The following is a 19,274-nucleotide window of genomic DNA, read 5'->3' as shown; positions in this document are numbered from 1 at the left end:
CACCTAGAAAAACACACAGTCTCTCAGAATGCTTTATACATTTTATACCTTTTATCACATTTGGAAGGGTTAAAGTACTCTCTTATTTCTAGAAATAGGTGAACTACCTGGAATTTATGTCTTTTCAAGCCTCTTCACACAATTCACAAATTCTGGGTCTCACAAGAGCTTGCATCACTTTTTAGAAACAGATGGAGTGAATTTCAACCCCTTCCTTTGGCCCAATAAGGAGTTAGAGATCCTTGTGGGGTGGAGAGACTTCAGGGCGAGGGAGTGAAATTGCTCAAATCCTGTCTCTTGTTCCTCCACCTCTTACATTAGGCCCTGATCTTCCTTTTCTTACCGCCCAGCAGCCTACCCTCTCCCCTTTTTCTAAAGGGGTAGCAGGCTGTCCCCTCGCCTATATTTGGTGTTTCAGGGAGAAAACTTGCTGCCTTCACAGGTCAAGGGGTAGTTAAGCTCTGGAGTAGATCTCCAAGGGAGATTGTAGAGTCCTCATCATTAGAAGTTTAAAGAAGAGGTTGGACAAATACCTGTCAGAGATGGTCTAGGTTTGCTTGATCCTGACTCAGTGCAGGGGGCTGGACATGATGACCTGTCAAGGTTCCTTCCAGCCCCATATTTCTATGATTTTACACCACATTTAGTTGAAGCAGGAACAAGGAAACAAACCTCCTGATACAGCCACACTGTCTCTTTAAGTGTTATGGGGCTGGGGAAAAAAACCCTTGAGGCTCAAGTCCCGTTCCAGCTCAGAGGTCACCCTTATTCAAGCCTTGCTCAAAGGCTGCGGGCAGGTGAAGCATGGGAGGGCCATTTGCTCTCAGAAAAGTCTCCCTTTGTTTGAGCGCCAGTGGAACTCTTTGCAGTCCCTCTCAATTCAGAAGATGGGGGAAAGTCAGACTGCTACCTCAGAAGGTCTCCCTCGGAGACATCAGTTGTAATGGTGGGAGAATCTTGACTTGGTGGATTGGGGTGGCTATGTCATTAATTTTCCCTAGGTGAAATTTTCCCTGGGTCAGTCAAGGATCTTCATCTCCTCTTCTAATGGAAGCATGTAGAGGAACCAACAGGAATAATGGGTCTTCTCTCTCTCTGTTCCTTTGTATAGGGAAGAGGAGAAAGAGAATTTTATGGTCATTAAAAAAAAATTCAAACTGTTGGGCTCCGAAGTTGTAGCAACTTCAAGCTGAAGGTCCTCAGCATCTCTGAAAGTCAGACCCCAGGGAGACCTATTTTGGGACCACAAAAACTGGAGCACCAAGAATTAGTGGATAGTTCTGCAACATGTTGCCTTTGCTTCTTTTTTAAATTGACATTGGTATGCTGAGAGTCAATTTGAAAACAAATCCCAAATACTCCCAAACACTTGAAATTTGTATTTTGAATAAGGTACAATCAAGAATTTGCTCACCTCACCTATGCTCCCCAAAATGCTACACTAATTGAATTTTAAACAAATGCATTGTTCCCTCCTTTTGCCATGTCCTTGTCCCATAATACAAGGATAACTTTACTTTGTACAATAATGCTTTGCACGTCTATAGTATTTTTCATCCTAGGATCTCAACATACTTTGCAAATAAATTAACTTCACAGCTAGTCAGTGAGATAAGTAATGGATACATAGGAATCACTTATTCCACCCTCTCCCTCAATGTGAAGACAAATATGCATAGCTTCTTGCCCGCCTAGATATGGATTGCACAAACTGGGTTATTTTATAAACAGGAAATAAGTTTCTTAACTACAACACAGATTTTAAGTGGTTATAAGGGATAGCAAACAGAATAAAGAAGATTACTAAGAAAATAAAACAAAATATGCAAACTAAGCTTGATTCACCAAAGAAACAGGTCACAAAATGTAATTTCTCACCCTAGATGTTGAATTAGGCAGGATGCAGATTTTCTGTAGATTAGAGTTCCAGTTATCTTTTCTTACAGACTGGACCCCTGTCTCAGTCTGGACTCACACCTGCCTTTCCCCTCAGGTACTTTCAGCAGTCTTTCTTCTTGGGTAGGCAATGGAGGAGAGTCAAGACCAACCCCCTCCCTAGCCTTAAAAAGGATCCACCTAAGGCAGGAAACCTTTGTTTGATCCCCATCCCCCTACAGAGGAAAAGTACCAGCAATGTCCAAGGTGGTATTTTGCATCAGGTGACATTATCACCTGACTTTGCAGTGTCAATGTATCATCCCAGGAAACTCCTCAGGAAGGTGAGAGATTAGTATCTTCCAAGTTCTATTGTCCTTCTTAAATGGCTCATTCCGGCTGATTGCTTACTGTCTGGTGGGCGTTTTCTCAAGTACACACATAATTGTAATTGTTACATAGTCAATATTCCTAACTCCAGATACAGAAATGATACATGCATTCAAGTTGGATAATCACATTCAGTAAATGATAATCTTTCCAATTATAAATTACATTAACCATCTTGCATAAAGTATATCTTAGTTATGCCATAATTATATCATAACCATATTCCTATGAAGAATATGGGGTGTAACATCACACACTCTAATACCTTATTACTAATATGAATAATCCTGCATAGTGGATGCACAGGGTTGTCTCAGAATTTCTCATTGTTCTCAAGGTGGTACTACCAGAGCAGAGTTAAGGGACTGGGGGTTATGTAAGCTTTTGTACCACGTTGTGAAAGGAAAGATCTTAGCAGGTAACATATTATCCTAATTGGAGTGGCTGGTGGAGGAGAGCATAGTTTGCTTTATTTCATGCAAATCAGATATAGTCTCCTGGCACTGTGCTAATACAGAACCCTCAATTGGGCAAAGTTTGGGTAGGACCCCTGCTCTAATCTCAATTTGCTGCTCTCCCTCCCCGCATAATAACCAACCAATAGTTGAAAAGTTAGTTAGTTGAAAGCTAACATCAAGAAAGACACTTTCTGAAAACAGGGATATTCCTCTTCCAGCTAGGTAGAAATGTTGCCCATCATTTCAAAATGGAACAGTGCATGCTATAGGCCCTGGCATCCCTGTGAGATGCCTTTCTACATTAAAGCTAAGGGGTGCTTCCAGCAGGAGGGTGCATCTGTACTGTGGGGGCACGGCAGTTTGCAACACCATGCACCCTTGTGCATTTAGCCAGAGGGGAGGGAGTGACACTGACTGCAATCTACTGTCCCTTCCTTCTCCCCAGGGGGGACTCCCCTCCTCTTCAAGACATCCATAGGAAGCTCTTTCCCCTCCCTATGGACCTTCTCCACCCCACCTATATATGACGTTCCCTTCTGTCTCCTCTCTGACTCTTGTGATAACTGGGCCTACAAATTTCCCCAATTTGTGAGCTCAACTGTAAAAAGTGAGTGAAAGTATATAAAAGGTCACAATAACATATAATAACAAATGTTGATGGGAAAAGGTACAAAAGGGAGTCAGAAAGCCTGAATTAGTCCAAACCAAAAGACCTCCTGTCATAAATATAAAGGGAAGGGTAACCACCTTTCTGTATACAGTGCTATAAAATCCCTACTGGCCAGAGGCAAAACCCTTTAACCTGTAAAGGGTTGAGAAGCTAAGATAACCTAGCTGACACCTGACCCAAAATTACCAATGAGGGGACAAGATACTTTCAAATCTGGAGACGGGGAAACACAGGGTTCTGTCTGTCTGTGTGATACTTTTGCCGGGAACAGATCAGAAATGCAAGCCTTCCAACTCCTGTTAAGTTAGTAAGTAATCTAGCTAGAAAATGCGTTAGGTCTTCTTTTGTTTAATGGCTGGTAAAATAAGCTGTGCTGGAGGGAATGTATATTCCTGTTTTTGTGTCTTTTTGTAACTTAAGGTGTTGCCTAGGAGGATTCTCTATATTTTGAATCTGATTACCCTGTAAGGTATTTACGATCCTGATTTTACAGAGGTGATTCTTTTACTTTTCTTTAATTAAAATTCTCTTTTCAGATTGCTGATTGCTTTTTCATTGTTCTTAAGATCCAAGGGTTTGGGATCCAAGGGTTCACCTATGCAAATTGGTGAGGATTTTTATCAAGCCTTCGCCAGGAAAGGGGGTGTAGGGCTTGGGGGGATATTTTGGGGGAAGACATCTCCAAGTGGTCTCTTTCCCTGTTCTTTGTTTAAAACGCTTAGTGGTGGCAGCATGCTGTTCAAGGACAAGGCAAAGTTTGTACCTTGGGGAAGTTTTTAACCTAAGCTGGTAAGAATAAGCTTAGGGGGTCTTTCATGCAGGTCCCCACATTGTACCCTAGAGTTCAGAGTGGGGAAGGAACCTTGACACCTCCTGACATAACTCAAGATGTGTTAAGATCATGCTTGGTAAACAAGAAAAGGGGGGAAACCAGAAATCAGTGAACTAAAACTGGTGTGTCAGAAACTAGGCTTAACTGGTGGACAAAATAATGAGAGGGCTATTCTAACCAGCACTCTTTTTGGTGGGTCCTTAAAGAAAGAGACTTTTTGGGGAAAATTCACTACTGGCACGAGTTTCATCATCATGATTGTTACCCCACCATTTCCTAGGATCTTGGACCTTCTTCATCCTAATTCTGACAGATGTCCTGAGCAGACCAGGATAGAGAGAGGGAGCCAGATGACATCACCACCTCCATCCATTACAGTTGACTTCTGAACACCATCTGAGATATGAGACTTTATCTCTTCCCCCACCCCCATATGTCCTTTTATTTCTCTACCTTACTTTTTCTTTCTCTCTCTCTCCTTTTTCCTTCTGTCTAATAAGAGTGTGGCTTTGCGAGCCAAGACTGTATATTTTGCAACACTGCTGTAAGGCTGTGACCCGAAAGAGGTGTCTAAAATAAATTCCCTAAACAGCTCGCAGCTGGTATGAGTTTGCCAGGTCTAGGCATGCCTGATAAGACTGTGTGCTGTTCCTGTGTTTGTTCAGCAGTGAGGTTACAAGTGAGAGTCAACACCACAGATGGAAGCTGCATTTTTAATCTTTGCTGTTCTTTTCTTTCTCCCTTCCTTTGTATGTGTTTGTCTTGTTATGGCTTTTAGGTTCCCTTTAACAAGAGCAGCTGCCCATCTCAACTAACTTTTCCCCAAAAAGGACAGTTATTACCATCTTTAATATCACCTAAAAGACTGTCAAAAGGGTGGAGGGCAGGCCCGGAGGTTCCTTCTAAAGACCCTTTACAGCCAAAGGGAAAGGGCACAAGGGATAGTGTTAAAATTAAAGCCTCATCTAATGCTGTTCGAAGCCTTCCACTGTTTTTCCTTCTTTTCTGTATCTTTAATGACAAGTTGGCAGGATTTTTCACAGGGTGTTTGCCATGGAACTGAGCCGGCAAACCCCCGCACCTGCTTGAACACTGTTTGAGGCTGGACAGCCCATATATGCCACCTGAACTAACAGAACAGGCCCGCCTCTCCATGGATGCCACCTCCCCTCCCACTCCGCCCCTCGTTTCCCTCCCTTTGTGGCGCCCCCTCCTGGCCTGGGGCGGGTGGGGCGGGGGAAAGGAGGAGACTGAGAGCAGTGCGGGCGACGGAGTGACGCACTGACGAGGCAGAGGAAGAGAAGAGGGAGCGGGGCGTCCTGGGGGGCGGGGCCTCTCCTTCCCTGTCCCCGCCCCCGCGAGCGGCGCTGACATGTAGCCCCGCGCTCAACTTTGCCCTTTGGCCCGCAGACTCCGCAGCCAATCAGGCAGCGCCCTGTTGGCCGTGCCGGGCTCCCCGTGGCAGAGTCCAAGATGGCGGTCTCCATGCGGCGGGGCTGCCAGGCTGGGGGGAACGTGCTTTGGGCCGCGTTGCTTTGCCTGGGCTGCCGCCTGCTCCTCCCCGCCGGGGCCAGCAGCCTGGGGGCAGCGGGAGGGGTCGCTGCCCAGCCGCACCGCCGCTTCGAGTACAAGTACAGCTTCAAGGGGCCGCACCTGGTGCAGGCGGACGGGTCGGTGCCGTTCTGGGTCCACACGGGCAGTAAGTATCCGCGGCCCGCGCTGGGGCGAGGAGTGACCTGTGACCCCCGCAACCCCCGGTAGCGCCAGTTGGGGGGGGCGCCTGCCTCGTTGGCCCCGCCCCCCCCCGCAGTACTGACTCCCTCTGGCTGAGGGGAGACCTGGCCTACCTCACCCCCCCCCACTTACGGCCCCCTCCGGGCCCCTGGGCATTCCCCCGCTAGTGCTGGTCCCCTAAGGCCCTGGGAGATGCCCGGCTCCGTTGGCGCGTCCCCGGGGGGCGCCTGGCTCTGTGGGCGTGATTCCCGGACTACTGGCCCCTATATGAGCGTGGGGACACCGCACACAAGCGTACATGGAGCTTGAGGCTCTGTAGTCATAGTTATCTACAGTACCTAAGCTCCTCAACTACCTGAGAGGTGGTTCCAGAGAGGATGGTTCTAGACTATTTTCAGTGGTAGAAGAGGACAGGACGAGGAGTAATGGTCTCAAGTTGCAGTGGGGGAGGTTTAGGTTGGATATTAGGAAAAACTTTTTCACTAAGAGGGTGGTGAAACACTGGAATGCGTTACCTAGGGAGGTGGTAGAATCTCCTTCCTTAGAAGTTTTTAAAGTCAGGCTTGACAAAGCCCTGGCTGGGATGATTTAATTGGGCATTGGCCCTGCTTTGAGGGGTTGGACTAGATGACCTCCTGAGGTCCCTTCCAACCCTGATATTCTATGATTCCTCGCTCCCACCCACAGAGACCCTGGAGCAAAGCGTTGTGGGGGGACGGGGGGGTGTCTATAATCATACACCCCTGAAATCATCCCCTTGTGCCCTGTGCTGTGTCTGGTAGCACAACTGGCTTTGGGGATCACAGTAAAAGTAGGTGAAGAATTCAGGGTGACTATTTTTTAAAAAAAAAGTTTCTCATCACTGTACTGTGGATGCAGCTCTATGTCATGACAACCAGGTATGTAGTGTAATTGTAACCCTGTTGGTCCCAGGATATTAGTGAGACCAGGTGCGTGAGGTAATATCTTTTATTGGCCCAACTTCTGTTGGTGAGTGAGACAAGCTTTCAAGCCACACATAGATTTTCTTCAGATCTTTGAAAGGTACTCCGAGCATCACAGCCAAATGCAAGGTGGAACAGATTGTGTAGTGTATGTAATTAACACACATTTTGAGGAAGCTTAAATTCATAACTGTACTATGATGCTTGGAATATATTTCCCCAATCTGAAGAAGAGCTCTGGTGACTCAAGCTTGTTTCGCTCACCAGCAGAAGTTGGGCCAATAAAAGATATTACCTCACCCACCTTGTTGCTCTGGTAAATATGGTGTCATATGTGGCAGGGTGGAATGTCAAGTCACTTTAAAACAATTTTGTGGGAGAAAGACTGATGCACATGTAGTTAAATCCTTGGAATTAGTCCAGTGACAATATGGCATCTGGTCTGTACGGCTATAAACAATTTAGGGTGTCCATACACAATTTCAAGAGGGTACCTGGCGACTTTGGTCGTGTCCTTGGCATATGCTCTCCTCACATTTATTGCATAAAAGAAACTTGGTGCTGATGGATTATCTTTCCATGATCTCCAAGCACTGTATTATTGTTAAAGAATTAAGCCTCACAATGCACCTTTTAGACAGGCAAGTAGAATCGTTTTATCACAATTGTGGTATAGGTAGATTTTTGCCTTTACCTCTCTATCTATAATTAGACACCTAAATAAGTGGTTTGACTCTTAAAAGGTATGCTGAAAATGAAGCTACTAGTTCAGGTTCCTCAGCCAATTATTTTGAAGTGACTTGCTCAAGGTCATGCAGGCAGTCAGTAGCAAGCTTGATAATAAAGACATGTGTAAATAACCACTTGATAACTCTCCCATTTGCTGTTTATCTTCTACAGCAAATATATGTAATGTTAGCTCTTTGGCTACAGAGCAGGATTAGGAGTTTCAGGTTGTTTTTGGCCTCTTGTATGGAGTTGAACAAGTCACTTAACCTCTAGGTGCCTTAGCTGTAAAATTTTGACAATGAAATGTTAAATTTAAACATGTTGCTACTTTAATTGCCCCTTAACTGTTCAAATGTTAGGTTCTTAAAACTACAATCCGAAAACAGTTGGCTCTTCAGTTAGAGGGACCATCTATCTGCAAAATTATAAGGTAAAGTGTGCTTAGCAAATCCAGTATTTGCCTTATAATTGCAGGATGTGCTCTTCATGTTCTCTCATATGTTCACTGTTGATTTTCTTTTTTTCTCTCTTTCTTTTTCAGATGCCATACCTAGTGCAGATCAGATTCGAATAACTCCATCTTTAAAAAGCCAGAGAGGATCAGTGTGGACAAAAACCAAGTCCATATTTGAATACTGGGAGGTTGAGGTGACATTTCGAGTGACAGGGAGAGGCCGGATTGGAGCTGATGGACTAGTAAATGAACTTGATTTAATTTTGAAAAAACAAATTTGTTTTATAAATTTGAATCTTAATTTATTACTTTATTTAATTTCTGTGCACAGGCAATCTGGTTTACTGAAGGTCAAGGCTTAGAAGGTCCAGTTTTTGGGGCAGCTGATACTTGGAATGGTGTTGGCATTTTCTTTGACTCTTTTGACAATGATGGAAAGGTTAGTTGGAAGCAAACTCTTGTAATAAAGGTTCCGGAATGGTTTCACTTTTACCATTTTGTGTTCACGCGTAGTTATACTTTTTGTGAAAAATTTGCTGTTTTATATTGGGTTTTTTTGGTTTTCAGCTAGATCCAGGTTTTAAAAAAAAAAAGAGAAAATGAAGCTTTACAACTTTTCTGTTATGCAGTTTCCTAAAAGACTCCTTTTTGACCAGGCTATGGTTTTTTTTTAAATGCTGAAGCTTGAAAGATGAACCTTGCTGTAATTTGAGGATCAGTTCCTTTGATAGATTTGAAGGAAAAATGGTTTTGATAGTTTGAAACCCCTTGTATTTTATTAGGTGTAAATGTTTATGCGTTAGGAGAGGGATACTGGCATATGTATGCAGATCAGGAAGTGCGTGTTTTTGAAGCTTTGCATGACCACTGCTTCTTTATTTTAGATTCTTCTGCATCCAACTGCCCTGTACTCTACCTAATTAATACAGCATGGCGGTTTTTTGTTCTTAATCTGAGACATTTCAATCTCTCTGTCCAAATTTCCTATTTGCTTGGACTTTTTTGTCCCAGAATGATGCAGACTTTCTACATCACAGGAAATTTTAAAAATAACTGGCCAGAATACTCCCTTGCTCCTCAGGCAGTTTTAGTTCTGTCCTCCCTAGCTGGAGGAATGGGTAGTGAGGTGTTTTCTAGATTCCTTGTCCCTGTCTACTCCTCGGTACCTTTCCACTATCTGGAAAGTGGTTTCTTAACTCCTAAGTGCTTACTACTTTTATAGGCACTGTTATGGTACTACCAAGAAGTATACCTGTGCCCCTGGTATTTTCTGGTTTAAAAAAAAAAAAAAGTAACAGTAGGGAACTAAATGTATATAAAAATTCTGTTAGGGCAAGGGCATCATTAAGGTTGAATAGTTAAAATGAGTAGTGTAATACAGTTGTTAATGTTCCTACAGTGATGTTAACTTTGCAAGTATATCCCTGAGTTTTTTCTTATCTAAATATTAAGGCATTTTTGACATCCTAAAATATACAGAATTTGCAGTGTGATCAAGTTGCTTTAGGGATCCAAACTTTTGTATCATTTGTTGAAGACGTTTTGTAATAATGTCCAACTATGAACTTTTTCTTTTTTTCTTTTGGTAATTCTAATAAGCAGGTGAGTCTTATGGATTCTGATAGTCAAACTTTACACAGTAGACAAACTAGAATAAATTCTTCAATTTTGAAATACTGTCAGAACTATCTGTACATATGTTAACCACACCTATTAATACACAGCACAGAAGTTTAAAGACCACAGGTGAGATTTTATGTAGTACCTCTAAAGGGTATAGCACAGAACTCACAGCCTGGGGACAAGGGGTAAGGGTGTCTTTAAGTCACCTTTATGTTCCCCCAGTTTTGGGAAGGTCTAGGAACCAGAGTGAACCCTGGCATCTAATTTGATAACCCTGGAGGACTGAGTTGTGGCATCCTGTCAGTGCTGCTCAGAATTGCCACAGCATTATGTCTTGGAATGTATTCTACACTGAAATATTTGAGAGTGTCCACGAAAGACAACCTGTGGCTGTCTTCCTCAGTTCCTGTGCCAGAGGAGTCCTCTCTCTGGATGAATCCAAATCTATTTGATTGTCTTTACATAGCTTTGGCCCCTTAACGCTTCATATGGGGAGGGGAGCAGAGGTAAGAATCGAACCACCCCAAAGTCTCATGAATCATGCCCTCAATATCATGAAATTGATTTAAAAATCACAAGGTTTTTTAAAATTCTCTCTCTGCCGTCTGCTTTTTGAGCCTTAAGTTTGACTTGTGTCTCTTTTTTCCATATTTTCTCTGCAACCAAGGTGGCAAGAATCTTTTTTTTTTCTTTTTTTTTTTTCATTTTTTAAATGACAACTGAAATTCTCATGATTTCAGGAGCTGGAGCTTTAGAAAAAACACCAAATATCACAAGACTTGTGATAATATTGTGGGATAATATTGCAACCCCATCGTCTGATGTTAAGATCTCTTTAAGGAGCAAAAATTGTCTTTTTATTCTCTTTGATTTTGATTTTCTTTGGCTCTTTTCAAGGCATTATATCTCCTTTCGCTATTTGTCCACTCTTATTTCCAGACATGACCTTTTACAGAAATCAGTTTGCTGGTTAACAATTAATGCAGAATGCTCATGTAATCTCTTGTAATGTAATCTCATGTAATCTAGCAGCTCATGTAATCTCTTCTAAAATACTTAAAATCTTAATTGACTGTTCATTAGCCTTTGAAATGCGAATAATTTGTAAACTTAGTCTGAACTATGTGCAAATATTTTAAAAACTCACTTGTCCCAGTTGAATATTGACACTTTTAAACTTAAATGAACAATTAAATGGTACTAATAAAATATTTTAACTTCACTAAAACACTTAGGCCACGTCTACACTGCACACCTTAAAACAGCCCAGCTGTGCCGCTGCAGCCATGCCATTTTAAGGTGTGCACTGTAGCCGCTCTTTGTCGCCGGGGAGAGCTCTCCCAGTTACAAAATAAAACCACCCCGAATGAGGGGCAGTAGCTTCGTCGACAGGAGCTGTTCGTTGCTGTGCTTTTCCTCTTCAAAACTTTTTTTGCTCAGGGGTGCAAAAAAAATAGTTTTATCAAGGAATGTCTTTTCATGCCCCTGAGCGACAAAAGTTTTAATGACGTAAGTGTAGACATGGCCTAACTCCAGGATAAACACTGACCTAATTGAATGTGGTTGTATAATTAACCTACAAGATTAACTGTAGCCATAGAAAAGAAGAAATAATTGTTTGGGTTTTTTGTTTTTGTTTAAGTATAATTCCCTATAGTCCTCATACTCGAGGAACTTTTTTGTATTTTGTCATGTTGCAGGGACACAGTCAAATAGGTTAGGGTCTGTAGTGAGGTGGGCAAACTTTTTGGCCCGAGGGCCACATCAGGGTTACAAAATTGTATGGAGGGTTGGATAGGGAAGACTGTGCCTCCCCAAGCAGCCTGGCCCCCGCCCCCATCTGCCCCCTCCCACTTCCCACCCCCTGACTGCCCCCCTCAGAACGCCCCGCTGCTCCTTGTCCCCTGGCTGCCCTCTCCCAGGACCTCCCGCCCCTAACCATGCCCCTGGGACCACATCCTGTGTCCAACCTCCCCCCCCCCCCCCCACTGCCCTGACCCCTATCCACACCCCCGCCCCCTAACAGGCCCCTCGGGACCTCACGCTCTATCCAACTCCCCTGTTCCCCGTCCCCTGACCACCACCCCCCAGAACCCTCAACCCATCCAACCCCCCTTGTTCCCTGTCCCCTGACTGCCCTCAGGGACCCCCTGCCTCTTATCCAACCCCCCAGCACCCCTACCATGCTGCTCAGAGCGGCAGGAGCTTGCAGCCCAGCCAGAGCCCGCTGCGCCGTCGGTAGGAGCGGCGGGCCAAAGCGCTGTCTGCATGGCAGTGTCACTGTGGGGGAGGGAGGACACGGGGAGGAGCTGGGGGCTAGCCTCCCCAGCTGGGAGCTCAAGGGCCAGGCAGGACGGGCCCACAGGTCAGATGTGGCCCTCAGGCTGTAGTTTGTCCACCTCTGGTCTATAGTCAGAACTTATTTTAAAAGATTACTTAAAAAACAAAACTTCTGGAGACTTTAACATGGAGGAATTCCCAAATACAATTCAAGAACAAGGGGGGGGGGAAAAGTGAACTCCAAATTTATATTTCTATTTTAGATTTCTTTCCTTCTTTCTAAGGGCATTTCCTTACTCTTTCTCAACGGAGTATGTTGTAGAGAATGCAAAGAATTATATAGAATTTTAGTGGAATAATATGTATTTTGAGGGGAGGGAAAGAATTTTTTTCACCTTTTTAGGGGTCTCCCAACTCCATGTTTTCTGCATAACTAATTCATCTTTTCAACTCTTGGAGGCTTTCAGTTAGTATGGTGTTGTAAATCTTAGAATCATAGAATCATAGAATATCAGGGTTGGAAGGGACCCCAGAAGGTCATCTAGTCCAACCCCCTGCTCAAAGCAGGACCAATTCCCAGTTAAATCATCCCAGCCAGGGCTTTGTCAAGCCTGACCTTAAAAACCTCTAAGGAAGGAGATTCTACCACCTCCCTAGGTAACGCATTCCAGTGTTTCACCACCCTCTTAGTGAAAAAGTTTTTCCTAATATCCAATCTAAACCTCCCCCACTGCAACTTGAGACCATTACTCCTCGTTCTGTCATCTGCTACCATTGAGAACAGTCTAGAGCCATCCTCTTTGGAACCCCCTTTCAGGTAGTTGAAAGCAGCTATCAAATCCCCCCTCATTCTTCTCTTCTGCAGGCTAAACAATCCCAGCTCCCTCAGCCTCTCCTCATAATTCATGTGTTCTAGACCCCTAATCATTTTTGTTGCCCTTCGCTGGACTCTCTCCAATTTATCCACATCCTTCTTGAAGTGTGGGGCCCAAAACTGGACACAGTACTACAGATGAGACCTCACCAATGTCGAATAGAGGGGAACGATCACGTCCCTCGATCTGCTCGCTATGCCCCTACTTATACATCCCAAAATGCCATTGGCCTTCTTGGCAACAAGGGCACACTGCTGACTCATATTGAGCTTCTCGTCCACTGTCACCCCTAGGTCTTTTTCCGCAGAACTGCTGCCTAGCCATTCGGTCCCTAGTCTGTAGCTGTGCATTGGGTTCTTCCGTCCTAAGTGCAGGACCCCGCACTTATCCTTATTGAACCTCATCAGATTTCTTTTGGCCCAATCCTCCAATTTGTCTAGGTCCTTCTGTATCCTATCCCTCCCCTCCAGCGTATCTACCACTCCTCCCAGTTTAGTATCGTCTGCAAATTTGCTGAGAGTGAAATCCACACCATCCTCCAGATCATTTATGAAGATATTGAACAAAACCGGCCCCAGGACCGACCCCTGGGGCACTCCACTCGATACCGGCTGCCAACTAGACATGGAGCCATTGATCACTACCCGTTGAGCCCGACAATCTAGCCAGCTTTCTACCCACCTTATAGTGCATTCATCCAGCCCATACTTCCTTAACTTGCTGACAAGAATACTGTGGGAGACCGTGTCAAAAGCTTTGCTAAAGTCAAGAAACAATACATCCACTGCTTTCCCTTCATCCACAGAACCAGTAATCTCATCATAAAAGGCGATTAGATTAGTCAGGCATGACCTTCCCTTGGTGAATCCATGCTGGCTGTTCCTGATCACTTTCCTCTCATGCAAGTGCTTCAGGATTGATTCTCTGAGGACCTGCTCCATGATTTTTCCAGGGACTGAGGTGAGGCTGACTGGCCTGTAGTTCCCAGGATCCTCTTTCTTCCCTTTTTTAAAGATTGGCACTACATTAGCCTTTTTCCCGTCATCCGGGACTTCCCCGGTTCGCCACGAGTTTTCAAAGATAATAGCCAATGGCTCTGCAATCACAGCCGCCAATTCCTTCAGCACTCTCGGATGCAACTCGTCCGGCCCCATGGACTTGTGCACGTCCAGCTTTTCTAAATAGTCCCTAACCACCTCTATCTCCACAGAGGGCTGGCCATCTCTTCCCCATTTTGTGATGCCCAGCGCAGCAGTCTGGGAGCTGACCTTGTTAGTGAAAACAGAGGCAAAAAAAGCATTGAGTACATTCGCTTTTTCCACATCCTCTGTCACTAGGTTGCCTCCCTCATTCAGTAAGGGGCCCACACTTTCCTTGGCTTTCTTCTTGTTGCCAACATACCTGAAGAAACCCTTCTTGTTACTCTTGACATCTCTGGCTAGCTGCAGCTCCAGGTGCGATTTGGCCCTCCTGATATCATTCCTACATGCCCGAGCAATATTTTTATACTCTTCCCTGGTCATATGTCCAACCTTCCACTTCTTGTAAGCTTCTTTTTTATGTTTAAGATCTGCTAGGATTTCACCATTAAGCCAAGCTGGTCGGCTGCCATATTTACTATTCTTTCGACTCATTGGGATGGTTTGTCCCTGTAACCTCAACAGGGATTCCTTGAAATACAGCCAGCTCTCCTGGACTCCTTTCCCCTTCAAGTTAGTCCCCCAGGGGATCCTGGCCATCTGTTCCCTGAGGGAGTCGAAGTCTGCTTTCCTGAATTCCAGGGTCCGTATCCTGCTGCTTACCTTTCTTCCCTGCGTCAGGATCCTGAACTCAACCAACTCATGGTCACTGCCTCCCAGATTCCCATCCACTTTTGCTTCCCCCACTAATTCTACCCGGTTTGTGAGCAGCAGGTCAAGAAAAGCGCCTCCCCTAGTTGGCTCCTCTAGCACTTGCGCCAGGAAATTGTCTCCTACGCTTTCCAAAAACTTCCTGGATTGTCTATGCACCGCTGTACTGCTCTCCCAGCAGATATCAGGAAAATTAAAGTCACCCATGAGAATCAGGGCATGCGATCTAGTAGCTTCCGTGAGCTGCCGGAAGAAAGCCTCATCTACCTCATCCCCCTGGTCTGGTGGTCTATAGCAGACTCCCACCACTACATCACTCTTGTTGCACACACTTCTAAACTTAATCCAGAGACACTCAGGTTTTTCTGCAGTTTCGTACCGGAGCTCTGAGCAGTCATACTGCTCCCTTACATACAGTGCTACTCCCCCACCTTTTCTGCCCTGCCTGTCCTTCCTGAACAGTTTATAACCATCCATGACAGTACTCCAGTCATGTGAGTTATCCCACCAAGTCTCTGTTATTCCGATCACGTCATAGTTCCTTGACGTCACCAGGACCTCCAGTTCTCCCTGCTTGTTTCCAAGGCTTTGTGCATTTGTATATAAGCACTTGAGATAACCTGTTGACCGCCCCTCATTCCCAGTATGAGGCAGGAGCCCTCCCCTCACAGACATTCCTGCCTGTGCTTCCTCCCGGTATCCCGCTTTCCCACTTACCTCAGGGCTTTGGTCTCCTTCCCCCGGTGAACCTAGTTTAAAGCCCTCCTCACTAGATTAGCCAGCCTGCTGGCAAAGATGCTCTTCCCTCTCTTCGTAAGATGGAGCCCGTCTCTGCCCAGCACTCCTCCTTCATGGAACACCATCCCATGGTCAAAGAATCCAAAGCTTTCTCTCCGACACCACCTGCGTAGCCATTCGTTGACTTCCACGATTCGACGGTCCCTACCTAGGCCTTTTCCTTCCACGGGGAGGATGGACGAGAACACCACTTGCGCCTCCAACTCCTTTATCCTTCTTCCTAGAGCCACATAGTCCGCAGTGATCCGCTCAAGGTCATTCTTGGCAGTATCATTGGTGCCCACGTGGAGAAGCAGGAAGGGGTAGCGATCCGAGGGCTTGATGAGTCTCGGCAGTCTCTCCGTCACATCGCGAATCTTAGCCCCCGGCAAGCAGCAGACTTCTCGGTTTTCCCGGTCAGGGCGGCAGATAGATGACTCAGTCCCCCGGAGGAGAGAGTCCCCGACCACCACCACCCGCCTTCTCCTCTTGGGAGTGGTGGTCGTGGAACTCCCAACCTCAGGACATAGCATCTCATGCCTTCCAACCAGTGGAGTCTCCTTCTGCTTTCTCGCCCCAGACATATCATCTGGTCCACTCTCCACAACGATACCTGTGGAGAGAACATGAAAGCGGTTAGTTACCTGTGTCTGTGTTACTGGAACCCGGACATTCCGCTTACCTCTTCTGGAGGTCACATGTTGCCAAGCTTCTTCACTGGCCTCTTGGCTCCTCTGTGCAACCTGCTCTATATCTGTAGAGCTTTGTGCCCCTAGAAGCCTATCCTGAGTTTCGTCCAGAAAATCCTCAGTTTCTCGTATGCAACGCAGGGTTGTTATCTGTTGCTCCAGACCTTCAATCTTCTCTTCCAATATGGAGACCAGCTTGTACTTTGTACAGACAAAGTCGCTTCTGTCCTGTGGAAGAAAGACAAACATGGCACATCCAGTGCAGGTCACAACAGCTGAACCCCCCCTTCCATATCACCTTCCTACTATGAGCTTCCTCAGAGCAGTTTGCAAGACGTAAGCCTCACTGGGCTCGCTCCAGGCGAACTCCCAGGCAAGCTCCTGCTGTGAGCTGCTCTGCTGTCCCCCGCTGCTCTTCTCTTCTTATATCTTTTTAGTTTCTTCCAAGCTTATAACAACTTAAACCAACACTTTCAAATATATCTCTGTCTGTTATATGTATAGTCTCTTAGAAGTTATTTGTGTTTTTTTTTATGAATGTAATGAAGTCAACTTAGATTCATAGATTCCAAGACCAGAAAGGACCATTATGATGATCTAGTCCAACCTCTTGTATAACACGGGCCATAGAACTTCCCCAAAATAATTTCTACAGCACATCTTTTAGAAAAACATACCATCTTGATTTAAAAATTGTCAGTGATAGAGAGTCCACCACTACCTTTGGTAAATTGTTCCAATAGTTAATTGTTCTCACGGTTAAAAATTTGTCTTATTTCCAGTCTGAATTTGTCTAGCTTCAACTTCCAGACATTGGATTGAATTATGCCTATCTCTGCTAGATTGAAGAACTCAGTATTAAATATTTGTCTTCCATGTAGATAATTTATGGATTGTAATCAAGTCACCCCTTAAAATTCTCTGTGTTAAACTAAATAGATTGAGCTCCTGGAGTCTTTCGCTATAAGGCACGTTTTCTAATCCTTCAGTAATTTACATGGCTCTTCTCTGAACCCTGTCTAATTTATCAACGTCCTTCTTGAATTGTGGGCACCAGAACTGGACACAGTATTCCAGCAGTGGTCACACCAGTGCCAAATTCAGAGGTAAAATAACCTCTCTACTCGTTCTTGAGATTCCCCTCTTTATGCATCCCAGGATCGTATTGGCACTTTTGGCCACATTGTCACACAGGGAGCTCATGTTCAGCAGATTATCCTCCACCCCAAATCTTTTTCAGTTATTGCTTCCCAGGTTAGAATTCCCAATCACTCAAGTAGGGCCTGCATTTTGTTACTAGATGTATACATTTACATTGTTCGCTTGTGCTCAGTTTACCAAGCAATCCAGATTGCTCTACATCAGTGATCTCTCCTTGTCGTTATTTACCACTCCCCCAATTTTTTGTGTCCTTTGCGAATTTTATCAGTGATGATTTTGTTTTCTTCCATGTCATTGATAAAATTTTTTAAATAGCGTGGGGCCAAGAGCTGGAAACAAGCCCATTCAATGACTCGCCTGTTTATAGTTACATTTTGAGAACGATCAGTTAGCCAGTTTTAATCCATTTAATGTGAACCATGTTTGTTTTATATTGTTCTAGTTTTTTAATCAAAATGTCATGATGTACCAAGTCAAATGCCTTACAGAAATCTGAGTATGTTATGTCAATGCTATGACCTCATCAACCAAAATTATACTCTCATCAAAAAAGATGAGTTAGTTTAACAGGACCTGTTTTCCATAAACCCATGTTTATTGGCATTAATTACATTACCCTTGTTTAATCAAGACTTGTATCAGCCACTCCATTATGTTGCTCAGGATCAATGTCAGGCTGACAGGCCTATAATTACTCAGGTCATCCTGTTACCTTTTTAAAAATTAGCAGACCATTAGCTTTCTTCCAGTGTTCTGGAATTTCTCCAGTGCTCCAAGACGTATTGCAAATCAACATTAATGGTCCAGTGAGCTCATCAGCCAGCTCTTTTAAAGCTCTTGGATGCTTGTTATCTGAACCTGCTAATTTTAAAATGTCTAACTTAGCAGCTTTTGTTTAACATCCTCCAAAGATACTAGTGGAATGGAGGGTCAGTCCTTTACCCACTGCTCCTGTTGTTGTGTAACCAAAGGCAGACGTGCTTATTTCTCCCATCAGTATATAGTGTTTAGGAATTAAATGCTGTATCTTTATTGGATTTGATCATCTTTCAACTAATACCTTCTGTTTTTAAATTATCAAATTGCAAGAATAAATAGTAAATATGAAAATAGCCTGCCCATAACTGAACGCCCGTACTTTTTTTTTTTTCACTAACAGATCTTTTCTAGAACAAAAGCAGGGTGCTGTTCTTCGTGTTGACTGACACAGTGCCATTTCATCAAACTGTTCAGTTTTCCTACTCCCCTCCCACCAAAGCTGCATCAGAGTTAAGACTTTGGCTGTCTCTCTAGCCTACTACTGTGGTGTTGGGAAGTCTGTTAATGAAATTGTATATTGAATCTGTTTATAATTTGTAAAATTACTTCATTTTAAATTTTAAAACCCTGTTTGTTCATATGGTTTGTCTTTCAGAAAAACAATCCATCAATAATTGTTGTAGGCAACAATGGAAAACTTCTTTATGACCATCAGAAGTAAGTCTGTTAATTTTACGTGAATGAGATAGACCTGTAGTACTGATTGCTGAAATGTTCAGAGGCTTTTTAAACAAAGTTGAAGACACTTAATTTTTATTGGTAAAAGAATGTCAAATAGTTTTTGTTGTGTTCCATGTAGGTGCACATGCCAGTCAGTGTGTGTGTGTGTTATAATATAACTGCATTGATTGAAATCACTTAGAAGCATACACTTTTCCTACAGATTCTTCTTCCATGGAGGGGTTGAATTTGAGTAGAACTATAAAATGCTTTTTTTTTGTGTTGTTGGTTCACTAGTATAATTTAATAGCTTTGAATTTTATTTTATCTGTTGTGAATTTAGCAGAAGCTGCACAGGAGCGCCAAAAATTTTTTAAAAATAGCATAGTGAATGTTGTGGTAATATAATACCGAGTGTACTGGGACAAGGTGGCTCAAATAAATAGGTGAGGTA

General features: G+C 44.1%; 1 protein-coding gene across 2 annotated transcripts in view; it reads left to right on the top strand.

The window, feature by feature from the left end:
• Positions 1–5,574: 5,574 nt before the first annotated feature.
• Positions 5,575–19,274, top strand: part of LMAN1 (lectin, mannose binding 1) — a 34,418-nt gene continuing 20,718 nt past the window's right edge. Inside the window, exons 1-4 of one of the 2 annotated variants that reach the window (XM_084628214.1) lie at positions 5,575–5,924; positions 8,174–8,328; positions 8,418–8,525; positions 18,756–18,817. In XM_084628214.1, coding sequence (XP_084484340.1) covers positions 5,699–5,924; positions 8,174–8,328; positions 8,418–8,525; positions 18,756–18,817 — 551 coding nt within the window. In that variant the 5' untranslated portion in view covers positions 5,575–5,698. The remainder of the gene's footprint in view (positions 5,925–8,173; positions 8,329–8,417; positions 8,526–18,755; positions 18,818–19,274) is intronic. The other variant, XM_084628215.1, reaches the window with a different exon arrangement.

The sequence above is a fragment of the Lepidochelys olivacea genome (genome assembly GCF_965140295.1).
Source record: "Lepidochelys olivacea isolate rLepOli2 genome assembly, chromosome: 5".
NCBI classification, from domain to species: domain Eukaryota; kingdom Metazoa; phylum Chordata; order Testudines; family Cheloniidae; genus Lepidochelys; species Lepidochelys olivacea.
The sequence above is the reverse complement of the archived record's forward strand: the minus strand, read 5'-3'. Positions and strand labels throughout refer to the sequence as shown.